The 22,902-nt window shown below is 42.2% G+C and overlaps 2 protein-coding genes across 2 annotated transcripts in view; one reads left to right on the top strand and one right to left on the bottom strand.

Annotated features, from left to right (window-relative positions):
- The window catches only part of MCF2L2 (MCF.2 cell line derived transforming sequence-like 2), a 160,255-nt gene that overhangs the window by 67,987 nt on the left and 69,366 nt on the right, over positions 1–22,902 (bottom strand). The gene's annotated exons all lie outside the window — the stretch shown is intronic.
- Positions 715–22,284, top strand: B3GNT5 (UDP-GlcNAc:betaGal beta-1,3-N-acetylglucosaminyltransferase 5). The gene is made up of 2 exons (XM_050902373.1): positions 715–774; positions 17,334–22,284. The coding sequence occupies exon 2, from the start codon at positions 17,667–17,669 to the stop codon at positions 18,801–18,803; it is 1,137 nt and encodes a 378-aa protein (XP_050758330.1). The 5' UTR covers positions 715–774; positions 17,334–17,666; the 3' UTR covers positions 18,804–22,284.

Below are 22,902 nucleotides of genomic sequence, written 5' to 3'. Positions count from 1 at the left end.
CTTACCTTGATTTACTTTTTAAATACTTCCATCTCAGTCTACTGACCACGGAGACTGACTTATTTTGATGTACTTCAGTGAATCAGGCATTCCCCTCAAGATGATGCAAATAAGTCACCAAGGTTTGTGGGGAAGGTAGAAGAGAAGAAAAACCCTAAACCCCACTCTTCCTTCCTCCTCTGAAGATTTCCAACAAGAAAGTGAAATAAACAAGTTTCACTGTGACCTGCAAACTACCCAACAATAAGGTGTTATTTAGCATCTCGGAGACTTAGAGCAGCAGTTAGCTAAACTTTTATCATGTACCCTAAGATATTTTTAGGTAACTCTGAACTTCTAAGAAACATTACTTTTAGCAGTGCGAGTATCATTGCAAGACACTGTTCCCCCACACAGCACACTGCAGTCTCACCCTCACCATCTCCTCGGGAGAGAGGAAGAGGGAAGAAAAAAAAAATTGCATCAATCATCTGGCACGCCGGGAGTATGGATAATCCCAAAGGCACACGGTGCCGCAGGCGGGCGGGCTGTTTATAAACAGTGGGCTACCCGAGAAGAGCAGGGGAATCCAGGGCCGAGCCCGGAGAGCCTGCGGGGTTCGGCGGAGGGGGAGGAGAGGAGGAGCCGATTGGCTCCCCGGGCCGAGGGATCCTATATGCTGCGCGTGAATGAGGCGGCCCCGAGTGCGGGCGGGGAGGGCGGCCGCGGCCGGGCGATTCCTCTTCCCCGAGGAAGGAAGCGGAGGAGAAGGCAGCTCGCTGTCCGGTTTTGTTGGTGAGCTACGTGAATCTTCCCCCCCCCACCCCCCCGCTTTCTAAGTTTGTTCGCTTGCAAAGAGCAGCCGGGTTGTTCGTTTCTGTGTAAAGCGAGTAGCTGGGTAATTAAAATTAGCGAAAATATTCTGTTTTCCTAAATGCTTTTTTCTCTCCTCTGTCTGGCTTCAGGGATTGTAAGAGCTGGCCTACTCAGGGGAGGAGGGTGTCTCACTTATCCGTGTTTTTGGAATTGCGGTTCCACGCTTTGGACAAACAAGTTTTCCAACTGCTTTGTTTAAAAGGTTTCTGCTACAGACCGCATCCATTAACTCCGTACGCGATTGCCTTGGTTCTGTCTTAAGGGTTTTGTCGGGATTTGGGATTTCAAATTTCTGTGATAAACGAGACCCAAACTTCAGGGCAGTTTTAATGTCTGTTTTGTGTAGCCTTCTAGCAGATTCCCTCCAAATCTCTGATCGTTGTCTGGCAGTCGATTATATTCTAAAAAAAAAAAGCACAAAAGCCTCAGAAATTTTTTGTGTCCCTTTCAGTCTCTTCCTCATCCCCTGAGCCGTGGAGGGAAAACTCCCAGCCACTCGAGCATTGCGATGAAATAACCCATTCAAAGCAGTGCTGGTTCCTCCCGCCCCTTGTTCCGGCAGCCCCTCCCGGGTTCCTATTTCTTCAAACTTTTTTTTTTTTTTTTGGCTACAGAAAAGTTGTGGGCTATTTTTTTTTCTTTCCTCAACTCTTCCTACCCAAGAAACTGGCAAATCCGGCTCGGAGTTTCTCCGCTCAGCGCTGGGTTGCAACACGGGGACGCACCCCCGAAAGTGTTGGGGCAACTCTCCCGCCCTGGCCTCGTTAGCGCCCTAATTAGCGCCGGGAGTTCCTCTCCCCGGTGGAAGCAGGCACGGAGGCTGCCGGCCGCCCTGCCGCTCGTCGGGAGCAGCTCTCTCCCAAACTATTTTTGGGGACTCCGTAGGAAAAATCGGCTTGAGAAAACGCATTAGGCGCAAGGGGGAGATACTGAACGCTTTCAAAAAGCGCGTTTGTGCTAAGCAAGGCTAAAAAAAAAGCCTCTTTTTTTTGGTCTGTGGTCCTGGCCAGGCTGCGGACTTTCAAACTGTGTAGGCTGGATGCGGCGGCCGGCGGGGAGGTGTGCGAAGGGAAGGGCCGGGCCGGCTTCCCTCCTTTGTTCCCCCGAAGGGGCGCCCGCAGCCGCATGGCTGAAAGCTGTTCTCTCTTCCCCCTCCGTCTCTGCCCCTTTCCCGCCTCCCAGGCGGCTCCCGGGGCTCCGCGGATGCCCCGGGGGATGGGGATGGGGGAAGGCAGGGTGGTGTGAAAGCTAACGATCGATTTGCGCTAACTTCGGGATTCGCGGGGCTGCCGGCAGGCCGCTCCGCAGCCGCTGGGTGAGGCGGGGCGGCAACAACGATCGGCGGAAACACCGCGCAGGCGGCGGGGGGGTGTGCGAGGTTCCGAGTATTTTCGAGCCTCCTGGGTTTCAAAGGTTTTTGGGAGAGCTTGGGATGCTCTTGGCGCCGCGCCGGGAGGCGGGCGCGGGGCAGAGTCCCGGGCGCGGCGGGGGCGGCTGCCCGGAGCTCCGGCTGGAGAACGGGGCGGCGGGGGCCCGAGAAAAGAGGTGAGTCGCATTTGGCTCACCCTCGCTGTAGGGAGTATAGGAAACACCGTGAGCTTTTTAGGAGAAGTAGCTTTAACTGCTTCTGAGCAAGATCTTGGAGTATCTAGAGATGGGAGACTGGCTTTACTCCAGTGTAAGCAACTGAATTAAGTGCAAAGCAATGATAAAAAAAAAGCCTGTAATTCTATTCTGGCTACACAAAGCAGTGGAGAACTCGGTACGTGCTGCCTTCTTGTGCTGCAGCATCCTCATCTAGTGACTGCTGAGGCTTATGCCTGAGGAACTCTTAGCAGTGGTGTTGAAACTGCTAGTGCAGCTGTTGAAATCTATTTTGTATGATGCTGTCTTGTTCTCATTTCTCCCCAGTTCCTGCAGTTCTCCTAGGGAGAAAGGATGGGGTTAGGAAAGGGATAGATTATTTTAAAAAAGGGAAAATAGTTGTAATCTAAGAGAACATAAGTGCCAGCTGTTGTTGTTGTTGTTGAGCAGGGCAGGAGACATTAAATCACTGTTGGTAACAACAGCCATGGAATATTCTAGCAGTATTCCAGAAGGCTGGATTGTCACATAGAGCTGGGTGTTGCTCTGGTATTATGGGAGTTACTGGTTGTTCTGCACAGAACTAGTTTCATAGAAGCCCACCATCTGTTATATACAGAAATGTAGTATCTTGGTAAAAACGTGGGCTTTTTCGCTGGTAAGGTGTTGGGGGTGTTTTTCTGCTTAGAAATGTAATAGCAGTATCTGTTTACTAGTTCTTTTCCACTGAGCGAATCAAAACTATCACTTTCTCCTTTCTCTAAGATCCTATATTGTTGAGAAGCAAACTGGTTGCTCATGCTGCCCAAAGCAGTAGTTGGGACAGTCTCTCTGACAACTGGCCAAACTGGAGTAGTGAGTACTGAAGCTAGGAATGGTAATTCACCTACAGATTAGGGAGAAGCACGTGGAAAACCCTGCAAGTCATCGCTTATTGTTTGAAATGCCAGTGGCTTACGTGTTCGGTGTTACTCTGTACCTACAGTGTTACGGCATCTGGGATGTACTAAGCATTGCCTCATCTCCCAGGGTTATCAGTCTATGCCTGAAGAATTGTCTAGGTAATCCTTTAACTTGAAGATGTTGCTTACTAAAAGTACAGAAGTACAGAGGGGTTTTTGTTGTTGGGAAAACTTACTGTGGTTTTGCTGTTAACTGCAGTAGCTCTGCTGGCCGTGGAACTGGCAGAAAGTGGCGGAGCGAACCAGAAAGTGATGGATTAGCATTGCACTACTAGGTCTTCCTTCCTTATGGTGCTTGCAGAGTTTAGTAAAGTACCTTCCTCAGCTTCCTAGGATATGCACTTCTTGACTGAAGCTATCTGATTATTCAGCAGACCTCAGTAATAACTAATCTTTAAATTCCGGTGGAAAGCAGCATGGTCCACCTCTGTAAGGTTGGCCGGAAGTGACAGCAGGATTTTCCACCGATACAGGAGACATTGTGTATTTGGAATCTTTGTAACATTTGGGAAATTGTGGTCCAGATCCGGAACTGAGGTCTGTGCATTCCAGAGTCTTCAAAGACTGAAATAATAATCATGGATACTTGAGAGGCTTCCCCTCTTTCATAAGTTTTGCAAGAGGACATTTGCCCTTGGCAGCAAGGGGGGAGAATACAATGGATGGATCTTTGAAAGATGACACATAAATTCTATAGTCAGTGGTGAAACCACCACAACGTACGGAAATAGGATGATGAAACAACCCCTTCGCTTTGGAATTGCAACTTTTTGTAATGAACCTGTACCAGTCCTGAAGTTTACCTGTTGCTTGGGTGGCAGCATAGTCTGATCTTCAACTTAGATGGAATTGTGGCTTGGAGATGCTGCTGCTACATGCCCAAATAACTCAGAAAATCTAACAGATCCCAAGACTGCTTAAACAACCTGTGGACAGATGACCTTGAAAGAAGGGAATGTTGTTGCAAGCGAAAACAAGTTAGTTTGAAGGACTGTTGAAGAGGGACACATGTCTACATATTGCTAAGACCACAGACTGTAGGAGTTCCTGCCTTGTAGCGCAGAGCAAGCTTGCTTGCTGCAAACCAGTTTCATGAGGTCAAGCTTGACTGTCTGGTAGCATCTCTAGATTGCTGGATGTAGTCTTAAACTTGAATAAAAAGTGTCTGGTCACTCAAAACTCCCAGGAATGCTGCCATGCTCTGAAGGTACACTGGCACCTTTCAGGTGCAGCAGTTCAACCTCACCAACTCAGGTGCAGCAACTTTGAAATAAAGAACTCCTTTTGTCAACACAGATCATATTGTTGGAGGTGCTTTGGGACATATCGGGCAAAGGAAGGGATTTTAGCTAGTGCTCTGCATTTAAAGCTGAGGAAAGTTGCTTCAAATTGAACTTACTGTTGGCCCAGTAAGTCACTTTCTGCTCACATTTCTTCTCCTGCTGCATCCTGCAACTTTTTTTTCTTCCAATTTTGCCTCTGCTAAGACCTGAACAGGCTTGTGCCGATTGAATTAAACTGGCCTTTTGTCTTGGGGCAGGAAACTTACAGCTTTTCTTGTTCTTTAAACTGCTACTCATCATACAGCACCACAGCCCCCCCCACTCCCCTGCCCTTAGTTGTGTTTTTCCGTGGAGTACAAAACAGACTGAGGATGGATGGATTTTCTTCTACTTGACGTGGTTAACTAAAGGAAGATAAGTCTTTCACTTTGCACTGTATACTGGGATGTGTAATCCATGTTTTATTGTTAAGACCAGACAAAGTGCTTTCGCAAGTCTTCCTTGTAACTGTCCTGACTTCCCAATAAAATACTTATTCACTACATTTTTAGTAGAAAACCCTTATAGTGGGTAATAGGGGTGGCAAAGGTACCACACTTATGACTAATTCTTTTCTGAGGTTCTGGCTGCTTTGTCCGCAAGATCTGAGTAAGGTCCTGTGGTAATTAAAAGTACCGATTTTTCTATTGCATTGTTCTTAAAGCTCAACTTTCTAGAATGATCAGGCTTCTTTAATGGATGTCTTTGTTTTTACTTCTGCCTTAAGTCATCCCTGTCTTGTAAGCTTCTGCTCCCATCTTTGTAGCTTCCTTCTAGAAGGAAGGAACATATAGACTGGTGTTTTGTGGTCTGTCTTCCAATGAATTCCATTTGTAGTTTCTACTTAACTCTGTTTCTCTAAACTGTCCTCCCAGCAGTTCTTAATCTGATGCTGTGTGTATGCGAGTGCTGTATGTAGTTCAGTTACATTCTTGGCCTTACATTAGTCTTGCATAGAAAAGTGTGTGTATATATACACACATATATACAACAGACATGTATTTTTTATATATCAAAATATTATTTTTACTGGCTCTTGATGTTATTAAATCGTGTGACCTACTATCTATCCTTTTTCCTAAGCAGAGACAAGTACTTCTGGTTAAATGCAAATGCACAAGTTCATTTAATTTACAAAGACTGTAGTCTTGGAGAAATCTCACTGCTTATTAAACATGTTGGGAGTGTTTTGCAGCTTCTCTGTTTGACTCTTCTTATCTGATTTGAATCTTGAAGCTAGGCCTGAGGAATTCTTTTAGTCCTCTGTTCTGTGCCTTGTTATGGCCAGTGACTTGTTAGCAGCTCTCGGGGAGGGTACTTCAATTGTGGTAAGCTAGAAACTGCAGGATGCTGTTCTAAGTTGCTACAGCTTACTGTATGGTCACGTTTCTCATAAGAGCATGTGGGAGGGTGTTCGTTCTTTTCACGTTTCTGCCATGAGCCTGTGCTGTTCCTGTTCCCCATGCTTCATAACAACAAAAAGCAGATGAGCGTCTCCTGTTCAGTCCCTGGCCTTGTTGCATTGCAGAAAAGGCTGCATAAAAGGCCAAAATTCTCCTTGGTTCCCACAGAAGTAGGAGAGGATTAATGGAATTCATCCCACCCAGTTTGCAGACAGGCTTAAACAAAGCCTTGCACCACTATTATTCCAGCCAATCTGCAGCTCCTTTGTATATGCTGAGGTGGTTCTCAATCCACTTTATCATAAAAGCTGAGATGTTTGTGTCTTTCTAGCTTGCTTGAAACAAACATGGAGACCCCCAACATGTATGTAGGAGCCTTCTGTATTGAATCTAGTTTTAAATTTACAAAGAACCAACAGCTTTTGATGTGAAATATTTGACTGTCTTGAAAAATATTTAAAATGTGAAGACTACATTAAAGCCTTAACTTATGTAGTCATATAAAATAACTGAACTAGACCTTAACTTAACATTTCACTGCTGAACTAAAGGTAAAGGTTAGCTAGCCACATGAATCCAGATCTCGTGGAAGTGCTAAAACAGCAGTGACTTTTGTCAGCAGCTGTTGCAAATGCAGAAAACATTCTCCTCTAGGCCTTTTTGGTGGCCAGCTCTTCCAGTACACTTAGCTTTAGCAAAACTTTCTTTGCTGTTTTCTTTAACCCTCTCCCCAAACTGACAATCCCTCCCCAAGAAGTGGTATCTTTTGATATAGATGGATAGGGATTGGAGAGCATGAACCTAACAGGTTTGGATGGTATCTGTTTGTTTGATAGGAATTTGACTTTATTCAAACTACATGTACCTCTTAACATAATGCCTCTAGCATGTTTATTCAGTTTCAACTTTAAAACTATTTGGGGCTTTCTTATGCCAGTGAAGACTCTGTGAATGCTTTCAGAGTTGCAGTCTGGAAGTTACGAGAAACGGATGGTCTGATGCATTTGCTGTTTCGAGATAATGATTTGCCTGAAGTTAGGGTGACTCTTTAACTGAATTCAAGGTCCTGTTTATGTAACTTTAGTTTTAAATTCATTAAAAATGTGAATTCTTTCACTTCTCTTGGTGTATCTTGAATGACTAGTACTTCATGCTTCTATAGAAAATGTATATATGTAGTGTGTATATATACACTTCACTTTTACACTGCATTTTCATGTGTTGAGACACTTTAGCAAACTAGTGCTGAACTACCCCAAATGGGAATTAATCTCTTAAGAAAATAACTGAGGTACAAATGCTAAGCAAGAAGTGAATACATGGTCAGATAGGCTGCTTGACTGATTCAAATAGATTAATTTCCTATTAGTAAAAGAAGACAACCCACTAGAGATTATCCAAGAAGTAGACAGGGTCATTAATAACTGTCCTCCTCTTCCCTCAGCCTCGAGCAGAATACAAACATTTCTCTCTTTCAGCTTAAGAGTTGCTGGCAGCTATGCACAGCAGTGAACAGGAGGGGGTGAGAACGAACAAGGCATGATTCTATTAAGGGCCAAGGGAACAGAGTGTGCAATGACTATCTGTTCTTAAGTGCTTGTAGATCTGTGGGTGTAAGGAAAGATGAAGTGGCTTAAGCAATACTTGCTCTTGGTGATCTCAAGAGGAGGGCTTTGAAGTGTTGTGGCAGTGGCAGCTCTGCTACATTTCTGGGGGTGACGAGCCATTAGGGGGTCATCTTAAAGAGGTTCTCTTCCTCATAATTTTTCACTCATCAGAAAGCTCATCTTTTAGATTTATATATGCAGATGCTTTCTTAGATATTGATAGAAGTATTGTTTTTCTCCATAGAGCTGCTTCTTTTCTAGGCTGATCCTATAGTTGCTTTAAGAGGACTATCTTAAATTACTAGGAGACCTTTGTGTGTAGGTGTGTGCTTTGCTTGAGGTACATCTCTGCTTGGTGGATTCAGTCTAGCATTAGACCTTGTGCTTGCTGGGTGTGTTTATGTGGTGAGGAGAGCATGGCCTTGAAACTGAAGACCTGGATACTATCCCGGCAACAGAGAAAATCAGTCTGTACTGTCAAGTATCCCTATGCATAGGATTGGGACCTGATTTGCTCCTTAATTTCTACAACTTGTATAAAGAACTGAAAAACAGGCTATGTTCCTGACTACATGACTTGGGTCGTCTAAGTGGAAGAGTTTTTAACAAAAGTGGTGTTGGTTCTTACTGACCAGGTACTGTTACGATGGGAACCAGCACTAGTGTTCTGCAGCCGAGCTTCCTTGAACTCTTGTGTACATGGTTTGCGGGTAGATGAGTAAACCTGCAGACTTGTCTCCCAGGGCTCTACTTGTAGGTTTGGGAACAGAAACTACTGGAGGAAAAGATTTGATGCAGAAAGGGGTGATCCAGGACTTTGTCATGCTCAGCTGTGTATACAGTATAAATGGTGTCTGGATGGTGAGTCAGCATGATACTTAGCTAAGGTTAATGAGCCATGCTTGAGAGAGGCAGCTGAGCTGATTTGGGAAGTCTGCTATGTGGACTCATGGGCTCACGTACCTCTGATCTGTCCTAACTTAAATCTGGAAAGGAGAGAGCTAGTTTAATAAAACATTAAAAAACCTCACCAGTTCCTGTACCCTGTAAGTTAACCAGTATTTGACTTGACTTTTTTAATTCCAACATGTTTTATTATCATTAGTCTAACTGAAAGAAAAAAAAACCACAATGGTTTGGCACCCCCCCCGCCCCCTGCATTCTAATCTACAAATTGAACTTCTCATTTGTCTGTCTTCCTGCCTTAGTGCCCCTGTGCTAGTGACACATGTAACATCCAAATTTTGACTGTAAACTCTTGCTGCAATATGGGAGATCCATCTGGAGTTTGATACTGAATTGGGATCATAGGCTACGGTATTGTCTGAGGAAGAGGGATAGCCTGGAGAGCAGATGAGAGAATATTTACTCTGGAATGAAAAACTTAAAACACGGAACTAGGATAGCAAAGTCTAGCATGGTTTAGAAATGGCCATGCTACAACAGTGTTAGCCTTCTGTTTAAATGAGTCCTTCATACACTTTCTAACTCGCTGTATTTTTTTGAAAGTATTCTTACTAGGCAAAAAAATAAGTTTCAAAGTGAGGCCCCATAGAAAGGCAGCTTAAACTACTCTTGTTGCAATTAGTTATGTCAGTCTTAAATTTGACTTCCTCTTTTAGTTTGGCAGCTAGCGTGGAAAAAGTCTGCTTCAGATAGTTGTTCAGGTATGGCCTGTAGACTGGAGCAGAAATCACCTTAGGTTTGTGGGGAAGATTAGGCAGGAAATAACATCTCTAGAGCCAGCTGCAAATAAATATTTGAATGGGCTTACTTAAAACAGGCAGCAGAAAGAATTACTGATTAGGTGGGGCTGTGATGACATAGCTCTTCAACTTTAGCATGCTATGAAACAGGGATTCAGCATTAATGTGTAACTAGAGAATTTCCATTCTCTTCTCTTCCAGTGTTGAGCTTTGGACTGGATCCTTAAGTGCTTGATATTTCACAATTGCTTTCTCTAGCATGAGGAAAACAGTTTTCTTCAACTTTCAGTTTCAGTCAACCTTCAGCTCAAAGCTTGCCATGTGTAATGGGACATCCTTCTTGCAAGGTCGTCTGAAATACACTTTTGTAAAGAGGTGAATACACTACTGTGGGATAGAAAGCAGTGGCAAGCTAGCCCTTTTTGTATTGTTTTTGTGCTCCTCATCCACTTCTGCAGGCAAGGTGTATTTATAATATTCTGAGATTAAGTGATATATAGTCAGTAGAAAATTCTTTACACCACTAGTACAGAAGTTTCCAGATAAGGTTCCAGATACAAACAGAAATGATCTACTATAAAACTGGGGGGGGGGGAAGCTTTCTAGAGGCTATAAAAAGTGCTGACTGAAGTCTCACTCTGAAGCAGAAAGACTAGTGCTGTGCAAATGGTTCTGATACTTAAGCTCTGCCATCCACACCTGATGGGGTGGCATTAGCAGCTGCAGCTAATGTGCTTTGCCCCTTTGCTGCATATTTTTGCCTTAGTACATGAGAGTTGAAAGCAGTGTGTACCAATCTGGCATGTCTTTAAATACTGGCACTGTAAAAATGAACTTACATAAATGCAGACTGCTGTTCATTATAGCATTAGAGCTCATCACTGGCATCTGCCAAAACAGATGCGATAGGTTGTACAGTAGATACCATTACGGCCTTTGTAGCTGTGTCTTAGAGCTCTGACTTGCCTGTGTGGAAGTGAAGTACTTCACTTAGTCACTCTTCTCAGAAAATGAGGGCATGTGGCCTCAATTATGTCACTGCCAGACTCTGAAACTTCAGAATATTATCCTTACCATCAGTACAAAGAACTGGTTCTTTTCACCCAATCTGCTGCACACAAAGCAAAGAATCTCATGTTGGTGCTTGTGCATTTTGTGCAAAATCCCTTGAACTAAACTCGTATTTTGGAGGCTTTCATTCTGGAAAATGCAGTCCTCCCTTCTAGCTTGTATGGGGAAGAGTCTGCAGTGGATATAGGAGGTTAAAGCAACTGAAAATTGCAGTCTAAATGTAGACTGGTGCTTGAAAGATGTGGTCCTCCTCATCTCCTGCTGTCTGCACAGTAGCTGTTTCAGGGAACTGATCCTGATGAAAGCAACTTAAGAAGGCAAGTCTGTCTGTTCTGGCAGATGTCTCCATTTAGATTTGCTTGTAGCAGCTGGGAAGCTTGCTGCTCATTTGAGGGGAAACTGAAGAAATCACTCTCTTCCTTTCCACCCAATAGTTACAGCAAGTGCAAAACCTCTGTAGAAACTAAATCTTTACTGGCAATTAGCTGTTTCCTGGCAGAGTTAAGCATTTACAACCTGTTTCTGCTTCCTGAAGCAGAACAAGTTGAAATGCTTTACTCAATTGCCATCTAATGCTTTGCCATCGTTTTGAATTTCTCTGCCAATGAGCACTTCAGAGATTGCCCCAGCACTTACAAGTGTTACACGTCAATGAGAAGCAGCAAGTGGTCACAGCTTTCAGTGTCTCATTCTTCTACATGCTGCTGTAGCTACTTCTGATACAAAGCTCCCCTGGACGAAGTGCTGTACTTCAATGCCCATTTTTTTTTAATAAGGGGACTGCTCTTGACTGAGCAGCTTCAGAATCATTTAAGGAGCTCCTGTTTTGGAAGGTGTTGGATGTTCACCTTCTGAAAATCAGGTGTCTGTTCAATCTGAGAAGTCTTCAACGCATGCACAAGAAGCATCTAAGAACGCTGATTCCACCATCCCAGGAAACTGTACCCTGACTGCAAGTTGCAGGCAAACTAAAGAACTTGCAGGCAAAGCCTGCATATGAGATTGCAGAAGATGGGTTAAATGTTTTTGAAACAGTTTTCAAAGCTACTGTCGGTCATCCCTGCATTAATGTTCCTTATTGTGATGCAACATCCATGACCTGACTCTAAACTTTTCATAGATCTTTATAGCACTAGACTGCTTGTTTTTGTTAATCCCATTGTCATTGTGCTCATATTTTCCTACAAGATACCTGTCCAAATTGACTTCCATTTGTCATCAGTTTTGTACAGAACAAGGTATAACAGTGGAAGTTTTGACATTACTTGAAATTATTTTATTTGCAGGCTGTGTGTGTGTACTTTCTTTCCATCTTGGTGCTCACGAACTATGTAGGAAGGAGGGCTTAGCTAAGTACAGTACTGCATCTTTTTTCCTTAAAACTACCTTCTGTCACTATGGCAGGAAATCCTGAAAGTGTCAGGGGTGTAACTTGCTCAGTGTTTTGGTTCAGTTAAGGTAAGAGGAACCTGGGTTGCATAATCTTGTAGCTACAGCTGTAAGCAGCAATGTCGATTTTAGGCTTTGCTCCCATTAACTTAGGCACATACTTTCTTACCCTTTAATTAGTCAATCGGAAGGGAAAACCTTGATAAACATGTAATTTTGTGTTTTGATGGCTTATTTGATGTGCTAACTTGACTACATTTCCTTTGGTCTTTTGGTGTAAGCAGTACATAAATCAGTACTGCTGGAGATGGAAGAGTTCAATTTCATAGGAATTATAACTTTAAATTGCTCAGAAACCAAACGTTGCAAAAAAGTTTTAAATTCTACTTAAACAAAACTCTCAAACATGCCAAAGCATGTGTTCTTTGAACCCTGTAGCTCCTTTCTAAACAGATTTTGAAAGCTGCAAGAAAATCCAAGCCACTCTTTTCAGGATTGTCTCATCGGTACGCTAGGCTTGACAAATCTTTCTGAATTTAAATCGAGGCAGTGCTAATCTTAGTCCCTGCAGCTTTAACTGTAGTGTGTCTGCTTCTGGCACCTCTGTGGTTGGGCCCACTGCTTTAGTGCTGTAGAAGTGGTGTTGCAGCTTAGGTCCATGTGACATCTGAAGTCTTCCCACAGGATGGAGCATCTCTGCAATGTGCCTTCAAACCTGGACATCCTATTCCACTATCAAACAAGCTGATCTGGAGTAGTTCATGTGAGAGGACTAACCTGACTTTAGACCAAAAGCCTGTCCTAGGGCTTTAAGTTTTCTGTAGTAACACAGAGCCTGGTAGTAGCCTTAGAATTGAAAAGACTGAAAGCTTTAGAAACAATGTGTGTTACATCTGGTTCTACAAAAGCAACCCTTGAGTCCTGTTGTGAACTTAGGTTAGGCTGTAGATACAGCTTGACCTGAATTAACCACTTTCTGATAACTTCCTTCAGGGTTTCAGCAGGTTGCTTTTTGAGGGGAAGAGGTTGGGAGGAGCTGAATTTGGCTTGTTGAGCAACTATATAAGCTCCAGAGCTGTTGCAAGCTGTGGAAGGTCTGTGTGGTGAGGATGAGAGGGCAGGGTTGGAGGAAGAGTGAGTGTAAGGCTGTCCCCAGCTGGAAGTGGTAAGCTTCTGATTGAGCTCAACCATCATGTAGAACTGCACCCTTAAACGAAGTGGCTCTTTGGCATGACTAAGGACAAGACATGGGCATAGAGATCAGCAGCTCTTCAGGTGACTTCTGTTTGAAATTAGGTAATGTTTGAGGTGTTCTTTCTTGTAGATCTTCTGAACTTTCTTTATCCAAGAGTTGTTGATGTGAAAGGGACAGTTGCTATGAGCTGATAGTAAAATATGGTTCTATTTAAAATAGTGTTGCCTGGGATATCCTGCATTGCCTGGGAAAGCTACTTGTGATCTAAACTCACCTCCTGTCGCAGGCAGAAGGAGCGAAAAATAACTATACGTTATGATATTTGTCTTCATCCTAAAATACATGTTATGCAGGGATGTGGTATATTGAATCTATTACAGATTAATTGAAGCCCAGCCTGTGTATTGTACCACATGACAAAATTTGTAGCTGGGAGTTGTGGAGTGTTCTCTCTGGGCAGTCCTAGTTGGTCTCCCTTGGGTTTAGGTTTTTATCAGGGTGGTGGTAGTTGGAAAAAATTTCCATGTTGGAGTGTCTTTTGTGTGAATGTCTCTTCATGGTTCTTCCTGTGAGGGTCTGTCTCTGTGGTGTTTCATGTCTGAGGTGTCTCCATGTTTCTTTAGGGTCTCTCTTGTCTGCCTCTCCTCAGTGTGGACTTTCCAAAACTGTTCTACTTGTATCCTGAAATCAACTTCATACTGACTTTTTTTCAAATATTGACTTCTGTGGAGATCTAAAGTAGCTCCCTAAGGATCTGCTTTTCCACAGTGGTCACTCTACAAACTATCGAATTTGCATAACAAACTATGCTAGCTCCACTTTCATCCCAGAATATATACTGAATGCAAAATACAGAATTGTAAACAGTTGCTACGTTCAAATGACAGTCATGCTTGTGGTAATACTGAAAGGTTAAATAACAAACCCCTTTAGGAAAGGTAAGATTGCTGCAGGGTGGAAAAAAGCTTGCAGTACTTGCAGCTGGGGGAAGGCCACATTCAGTCGTGAATCTTAAATTTACCGGAAAGGGAGGCAGCTACAGGAACTGTGTATGGGTGCTTGGTTCTCCCAGTCTCTCTCGAATGTCAGAGTGGATCTACAAGCTTCCAAGCCACAAGTAAGAAAAGGCACACCAAGAGGCAAAACACCTTAATTATGGTCAGAAAAATGACTGTCAAACATTACTTTATCTCTTCCACAATGTTTCCTCTTGCTAGGGAGAACACATTGTGTTGTTTTTTTCTTTTCTCAGAATTATGAGAATCAGTTGGCAGTGAATAGCTCCTGTGGTGACCCAGCCTGTTCTCCTGTAAAGGGAAGGAGAGCATGACTAAGCCCAAAGGATGGGTGTTGCAAAGGGGCTATAAAAAGTTCTGACAATGAAAGAGACTCTGCTTGTGCACTGGCACCTTCAGTGCAAATCTCCAGGCTTTTTTTTTTGGGGGGGGGGGTTGGGGGGGGGGTAGGTATAGGCCTCCTTAAATTTCATCAGTATTGCTCATCTATAATTGCATTTTTAAGTTTTACCTGAGGGGTATGTTTCTGAGGAGGATTCTGAGCAACTTCTGTCTACTAAAGGCTGATCTAATTCCCCTGAACTAGATCAAGGAAATGACAGACCAGACTGTTCCAGCCTTTAGTCAGTTGATCTTACAGCTTGTTTTTTCTTCAAGGAAAAGCTTAAGTTTTCTTTCCAGCATCTCTGACTTCCAGGAGGGGAGTGCTAGGGAGCAGAAAATTTAGTCTATGCGCATGTCTTGTCCCCTGCTGTCTACTCCATAATTAAAGTTGTTTCCACAGTGACTTCTGTGTGTTGGGTTTTTTCTTTTTCTTTTTTTTTTTCTGGGGGCTTTTATTCTTCCCTAGTGGCAATAACTGTCATGTAGGTTAGTTTCACTGCTAGTCTTCAGTGACCTCTGTTGCTTTGTATTTGTGGTGTTGTCTCCTTTTACCAGATGACACAGGCATTTGCAGACTGTTGGCAAAACATGTTATCCAAGCATCATCTAAAAAAGTTGTATTTGGTGGCTAGGATTCCTGTGCTTACCAAGGTAAACTGCTTTAAGTGCTTAAATAGATTGCCTTGTGTTCCCATTACTTTCAGAAAAGTTAGTCAGCTGCTTTTAAGCTATCATGATGGCAGTGGGCAACCTGACCACCTAGGCTGAACCTGGTTTTTTTTTTTTTTGACTTAATTGGAGGAGCTGATGCTGCAGCATTTGTGCTAACTGGCCAACTTCATGCAGAGTACAGATTTTTGTAAAAGAGCACAAATAAGCATCTAGGTCAGAGGGGAAAACCAGAACTTATCCTCACTCTCAGGAAGTAGTGGGCATCTTCAGACCCACCCCTCCAAAAGGAGCTATCAAATGTCTGAATTTCTGTAACACTCCAGCTTGTCTGCATCTCTGCTTCATCTGAAACAAGAGTAAGTTTTGCAATAGCGTTCTGTTGTAAAGTTGCTGAGTTTATAACTCTGAGGTGCATTGTTTAACTTCATGTTTCCAAAATAAAAAGGGTTTAAACTGATACTATAAAAAGCGCTGACTTTTATTCACCAAACTGCCCATACAGCTTTTCTGTCATGCACTACAATCTGCAAGCCTCAACTGCCCCAATGCACCGTTTCCATTTTGAGCAGCCAGTCCCCTTCCTGTGGTAGATAACTACATCACAAAATTGCTCCAGGTTTTCTTATCTCTGTATAGTCTGTTGCGTTCTCATCATGCTATCTAGTTGCAAGACCTCAAATGGGTAAAACAATCTCAAAATATTTGTGTTGACGTTAACTTCTAATGTAATAGTGATAGCTAGTGTTCTCTTGCTTCAGGGGTTGTGTTTCCATGCAAGAAGAGCTTAGCTTGTGGGGTGCCATTCCTTATGGTGCTAGTCCTATGTTTCTTGCTTGACAGAGAGCTCACTCTATTCTCAGGTTTTTATGGGATTAACAAGTAGCTGCTACTTCAAGCTGTTCTTGTTTATTTGATAGGAGAGTCAACTCTGGCTGCAAGAACTGAATTTTACAAACTGCAGGGCAAGAAGGCTGGACTTGGGTGGCTTTTTGTGCTTTGGATTCTTCTCTAAAAACTAGTTGGTAGCAGAGACGGTAGTGCTGCAATGTTAGCTGTCTGGTTTTAATAGGTGTATCTGACAGAGGGGTGCCTAACTGAAGAGTCTGTCTGTGGTCCTGTCTGGTGTAGCTTGCTGCATAACCTGCCTCTTAACTGTAGCTCGGGTTACAAACAATGTTTGCACCATCGGCTAAAAAGTAGAGGTCCTAAGTTGATATGTGGGATGTTTGGTAATGGGTGCCACTGGAGCACGGTTGTACTAGTGGTACTTTTCAGCCAACCTCAGGCTGGCTGTGGAAGTCAAACGGCTGCTTCCCTTCAACAACCCTGCCCTTGGGTTGAGGCAGGAGAGCAGTGCAGCCCTGGGGCTCCGCGGCCCGGAAAGATGCTGGGTGATGAGGCCATCGCGGCGCTACCAGGGCTGGGGGAGGAAGGAGCGATACGGGCAAGGGGACGACACGGAGGTGGCGCCTTCCCTCAGGGCGGAGGTGGCGGCCCCGTGAGGAGCCGGGTGGGGGGGCACTGCGCTGAGGCACGGGCGGCCCTGCCTAACCTGCGCCCCACGGCCTTCAGCCAGAGTGGAGCGAGGGCTGCCTTGCTCGCCTCCTTTCCAGTCGGCTCCGAGCCCTTCTCGCAGAGAGCCTGGTCGAGGGGGGCGGTGGTGAGGGGAGGGTGGCAGTGCAGGGGACCTGCGGTGGCTGCGAGGGAGGCGAGGCCTGTCGGGTGGCTCTGGTGGCTGTGGTGTCCTGGTGCTCCCACATCCGGGAGCAGTCGCAGGTCTCTGCGTGAGTCTCTGTCTTTAATAGGCTGCTGCCCAAAGACAACTTGTAAACTCTGTCATTTGTAGGGTGTGGCTTCCCTCCTAGCTTAAAAGAATTTAAACAAAATGTTGTCATCTGTTGGTTAATGGCAGTGAGTTTTTCTAAAAGTTTCTTGTGTCAGAACTGAAGCCTCTCTGTCAGGTTCCCCTTCTCCTTCACTAGCCTCCCACGAGGTTGCTCAGGGCCACTGACAACCTCTAACTTGCTGCCAGTTTTTGGGGGGTTGGTGTAGGTGGGTGGTGATGGGGAGTGCCTGAGTAGTCAACTCATTTTCATGACCAAGCATAAAACCAGGTGTGTTAATAACAGCTTACTAAAACTTTTCTCCCCTGCCTTACAATTGGTAGGTATTCATCTTCATGAAGGAAAGAAACACATGAGAAGATCCGATTTAGAACTGTAGTGTTCACTTCAAGATGCCCCAAAAGGAAAATACTCATCTGCAAGTCTCATCTTTCAAAACTGTCTGCATTCTTTCAATCAAAGAAAAACGCTTTTTGAGAAAGATGACTTGTGAAATCTGTGAACAAAGCTGAATGAAAGGATACTGAATGAAAGACAACATGCTTTACAATGGATACTTATCTTGAAGGGGTGACACCGTGCTCTTAAACTATAACACAGGCACTGTAAAAACACTGGTCCTGAACAAGAATAAGGATTATAGAAACTGCATCAGAATGTTTGTTAGTCCCAGAAGAGTCAGAAAATGCCATTTTTTGCAGATATTTGCCACTTGCTTCATACTGTGTCTCATGATTTTTTGGGGACCATTTGATAATCACATTGTGAGCCATATGAAGTCCTATTCATACAGATACCTCATAAATAGCTACCATTTTGTGAATGACAGCCTGTCTATCAACAGGGATAACTTGGACAGAGTATCAAGCTACCAGTACTTGATCAACCACAGAGAGAAGTGTCAGCAGCAGGATGTCCTTCTCCTGTTGTTTGTGAAGACTTCCCCTGAAAACCGTCATCGGAGGGATGCAATTAGACAAACTTGGGGTAATGAGAAGTATGTTCGTTCTCAACTTAATGCCAACATTAAAACTCTTTTTGCTTTAGGACGACCAACAGATCATCTGCGGCATACACAGCTGCAAAGAGAACTTCAGCTGGAAGACCAGAAATACAATGATTTGATTCAGCAAGACTTCTTGGATACTTTTCACAATCTTACTCTTAAATTGCTTTTGCAGTTTAGCTGGGTGAATGCCTACTGTCCTCATGCCAGGTTCATTATGTCTGCAGATGATGATATATTTATCCATATGCCAAATCTTGTTGCTTATCTCCAAAGTCTAGCACAAATGGGTGTTCAAGATCTCTGGATTGGTCGTGTCCATCGTGGATCCCCTCCCGTAAGAGACAAGAGTAGCAAGTACTATGTTCCATATGAAATGTACCAGTGGCCGTCTTATCCTGACTACACAGCAGGAGCTGCATATGTAATATCGAATGATGTAGCAGCTAAAGTATATGAGGCTTCATTGACTCTCAATACAAGTCTTTATATAGATGATGTTTTCATGGGTCTCTGTGCCAATAAAATGGGAATTGTACCACAATATCATGTATTTTTTTCTGGGGAAGGAAAGGCTCCATATCATCCCTGCATTTATAACAAAATGATGACATCTCATGGACATGTAGATGATCTTCACCAGCTCTGGAAGCAGGCTACAGATCCCAAAGTTAAAAAGTTTTCTTCAGGGATTTGGGGTAGAATATACTGCAAACTAGTCAATATTGTGCTTCTCTGTAAACTATACTATGAGGACACATATCCTTGTTCAGCTGCATTTTCTTAATACTTGAATATCTGCGTTGAAGATCCACTGAGCCAAAACAGAGCAAGAACTTTTTAGCTGTTTATTCAAAATATATTTAAACATGGAAAGAGGTAAAACTTAAATGTGAATAGTTGGGGGGAGGGAAGGGAAGATGGTCCCAAATTCTATTCAGAAACTCTTACTGGAATAGCTCTCCTATTGTACTGCAACTTTTTACATTGTAGCCTGTTTTTTACACTCTTCAAGGGATGCAAGTCTGGATTAAATGAACTATAATGGACTTGACTTCTAGACTTTGAAATGCTTGCTGAAAACATCTGTTACTTTGAACTTGTCAGTAAGTCTTAAGTTTTTTTAAAAAAGCTATGTGAACTAAGGCACATGATTAAAAAAGAAAACCTGCTATATCAAAATGGAGTAGACCTTTCAAAACACGAGGAAAATAGAACTTCTGACCTCATGAATGAGACTACTGCAGTAGTTTAAGGCAATGTAAATTGGTTACAAATATTCACCGATTCTCAATGCTTCATAGAAAGTAAGTCTGGACCTGCACAATTGACAAACAAACAGTGAGTGCTAGAAGTGAAGACCTGCTACAATCTTTTTCTCAAAGCTCCCTAAATCTTTGAAATAGGGAAATAGTGTTTGAGTGCTCTCTGACTTGGTTGTTTTAAGTAACAAAGGAGCTACCTTTAGATGAGGACTGAACTTGAAAGGATAAAAATCAAATATTACTCATGTAACTGGTTTTGCTAATCTTTCTCTGCCTTCTGAAAACTGAAGCAGTATATTTAAACAGTCCAATCTTTAACAAGCAAATAAGCTAAATGAGTTTTCTTTTAACAATGCTTCTGCTTTCTAATATTCATGGTTCTAAAGGTGAAAAGCAAGAAAAAGTCCCCGAGAATGTTACTTATAGCTAATCTGAAGCTGTTAAAGACTTTAAAAAACAGAATTTCATCCTTGTACTAACAAAGAGGGAGGGTATTTTCTGCACAAAGTTTGACTTCACAGTGAAGGGATAGGGAGGTGTTGATCCACAGAAACTCAGTACACAAATCAAAATCACTAAAATATTTCTCCTGAAGTCTTAAGCACAAGATTGTCTTTAAAATTTCAGGGTAGTTTGTGTCCACAAAACCCTGTATCTTGAATATATTTCAATGTTCATATCACCTGCAGGAGGAACAAAACACCTGTGCATTGTAAATCAGGATAGAACTATGTGATGCTCAAATTCCAGCCATTATGAGTTGTACTGTGGTGCCGTATAAATACTGTAGAGAACCAGAGTTCTAGGATGTCTGCAGTCTTTTCTTGTATAGCTCACTAATGGTGTTTTCACAGACTCTCAGGACAGATATTTTAGTTGCTAATTGCCAAACCTGTGGTAGCTCTTCCTGGAGTGGACACACAGCCCACACAAGGTACGGTCAGATATTGCTTGTGAACTGATATGATGCTGGAACAAGTTCTAATGTGGATAGTGCTAGAAAACTACTTCTGGAAGCTTGAATGAGTAAAGTTTATCAGCAGAGCAATAACAATGCAAAAGCTCACATTCTCAAGCATCTGTTGGAAATGTGCTAATTACAGGAGCAATACAACTTGCTTTCTAAGACTAGCCTTTTTCTTCTGCCTGAAGTTTCTTGCTGTGTGGAGCAGTGAGGTACTTGATCTGTGTCTTCTGACTTTACTGTAGAACAGCTATACAGGACTTGGCAGTTTTAAGCTACAAGTAGTAAACTTTTTGTTTAAATAATTGCTACTGCTGTTGGAGCTATGCTGCAGGTTTTAATGGTTTGAATGGCCAATGGTATATGTTAGCATAGATGAAATCCAGGAGTGAGCTTGCTGACTGTTCTCTAAGCTGCCATTTCAGATGGATGGTAGGTAGCTACTGGAATTAAGTGAAATATGTAACTTTCTATAATTGGTTTTCCAGAAGGAAAAGAATAAGAATCCTAACTGGACCCAAATGTTGGGTATATAAAAAGCCCACAAATAAATTATTTATCAGTGTCAGAATGACTGAAGAATTCAACAGCTATACTTTAGAAAGAACAAATCCAGCTCCTGTTCTTGCCTAAACAGATTGATTACAGTACTGAGGATGTGTGTTTTTTAAAAGAAAAAAAAAACCACAAGACAACCCTAGATCTCTATATAACCTGTTGGCTTATAGAGAAATACATGCACATATAGAGAAAGTAGTATTCCATACTGAAGGAAAGCTGCTGCTTCAGATCTCTGACGTGTTTGTGAGCCATTTAAATCAACAAGCTGCACAGCAAAACTGCACTACTAGAAAAAGCCACCCTGTTCACTGTAGGGAAAGAGGGTCTTCATATGCAGTATGCAACCAAAATGTATTATTAAGACTACAATTTTTTCCAGCATAACTATGAGTTGGGATTTATTGTTTTCACTCATACAAGCAAAGGTAAAGTAAGTTTTAAGTGGCTTAAACTTCTATAGGGTAATGACCTAGCTAACATCTGAAACACTGCTTAAATGTAGTTTGCCATTATCTAAAAGTCACTTTGACCATTGAAATACTTTGTTTTACAGCTGGTTTGAGTTTTGTTTGGATTGTTTCTTAATCTTAAAAGGGCCTCTTGATGTTTGTAGTATGCATTTTCTTTTGCTGCAGTGAAAAGAAGTTGCTTTTTGAATAAAAAGGAAAGCATGAAGGCACTCCTTTCAAAAAAAAAAATGGAGACGCTAGAAAACTTATTATTTTCTGGTTCTAAACACTGACTTAAGATTTGTACACCTTTATCTGGAACCTTTTTTAACAATAGTCTTGGTGCTCCAATGCAGGGCTGTCAGGTTTTACTTCTACAAATAAAACTGTATCAGCCTGAATGGTCACTCCTCATTAAGAGTTTGACATTGTTGCACAGCATATTTAATGCTAAAATTGTTTTTACCTGTTTGTTTGGTTTGCATCAGTTTCCCTTTGATATTACTAATTTTTATACAAAGTATTCAATATTTATTCTTAAACTTTGCTCTGTACCACAAAGACAATTGTTTTGTAAAATTTGTTTTGAATAAACAGACTTATTTCTTTTAAAAAAAAAAAAAAACAACAAAACAACACAACAAAGGTAAATATCTCTTGTTGCTTTCTTTGTAACTGACAGGCTCAGCTCTGATGCTTTTAAATGCTATTGAGTCCCCTCTTAGGAGAGGACTTCAGACTGCTTCTGCTGCTTCCTTTCTGTTCGACCTTGAACCAAGCCTTTTGTGGAACAAAAGGCAAAATTGGTGTTCCCAAGAAAGGAGACAGCTCAAAAATTTGCTTACCAAGCTTCTAGGTCTAAAGCTGTGTAAAACTGCCAGATATTAGAAGCTTAACCTGTTGTTAATATTAACTCCAAATTTGTATGTTCTCTTTAGGCAATCATTCATCAAGAGATGTGTATCTATCTAAGTAAGTTCTATTTCAGATCACACTTTGTACCTTTTGAAAACTAGCTGATGGTTTGGAGACCAGTCACAGTATTTTCATATGGTACAATTAAATTCAGATAGTAATAAGTTGCATTTTTGTATGTGTTTCCAATTTGTCTAGCATAATGTATCAAGCTAGTGTTGTTAGAAATGTAGTCTTTTGCATCAAGTAACTTCAGTATATACCTGTGTGAGGTAAAGGCGTACTGTAAGTATAAATTGTCTAAATTATACTGAAGAAAAGGAGAAAGGAAATGAAGTCAGTGAGGATTGTGGGGTTTGGCTTGTTGCAGGGTGAGTTTTGTTGTGGGTTTGGGTTTTTGTTTTTGTTTTTTTAATTGCTCCCTTTGGCCTAGAAACAGTGCAGTTTGACTAAAACTGGGTTTGCTTGGTACTTTTTGTTAAACTAAATGACTTAAGTATGTGGTGTTTTAGAATACATCATTAATGATCTCTTTCTCAAGACTTTGCAGAAAGGGAGAAAAGATTTTTGCTTGCATTTAAAAAAAACCAGAAGCTTCTCAGAGGCATATAGTCAAATACGAATATGCTGAACACAATGAGATGATTTTTAATACTGCTTATTTGTAAATACATGCAAGGCTTATTATAATGACTTATTTTCTCATGTCATGTAATTAATGCTTCTAAGAAA

The sequence above is a fragment of the Gymnogyps californianus genome, chromosome 10 (assembly GCF_018139145.2).
Source record: "Gymnogyps californianus isolate 813 chromosome 10, ASM1813914v2, whole genome shotgun sequence".
Classification (NCBI taxonomy): domain Eukaryota; kingdom Metazoa; phylum Chordata; class Aves; order Accipitriformes; family Cathartidae; genus Gymnogyps; species Gymnogyps californianus.
This window is presented reverse-complemented; position numbering and strand designations above follow the sequence as displayed.

Excerpts from the sequence above, each read along its gene's own strand:
- B3GNT5 (XM_050902373.1), top strand. The coding sequence starts at position 17,667 with ATGTTTGTTAGTCCCAGAAGAGTCAGAAAATGCCATTTTTTGCAGATA.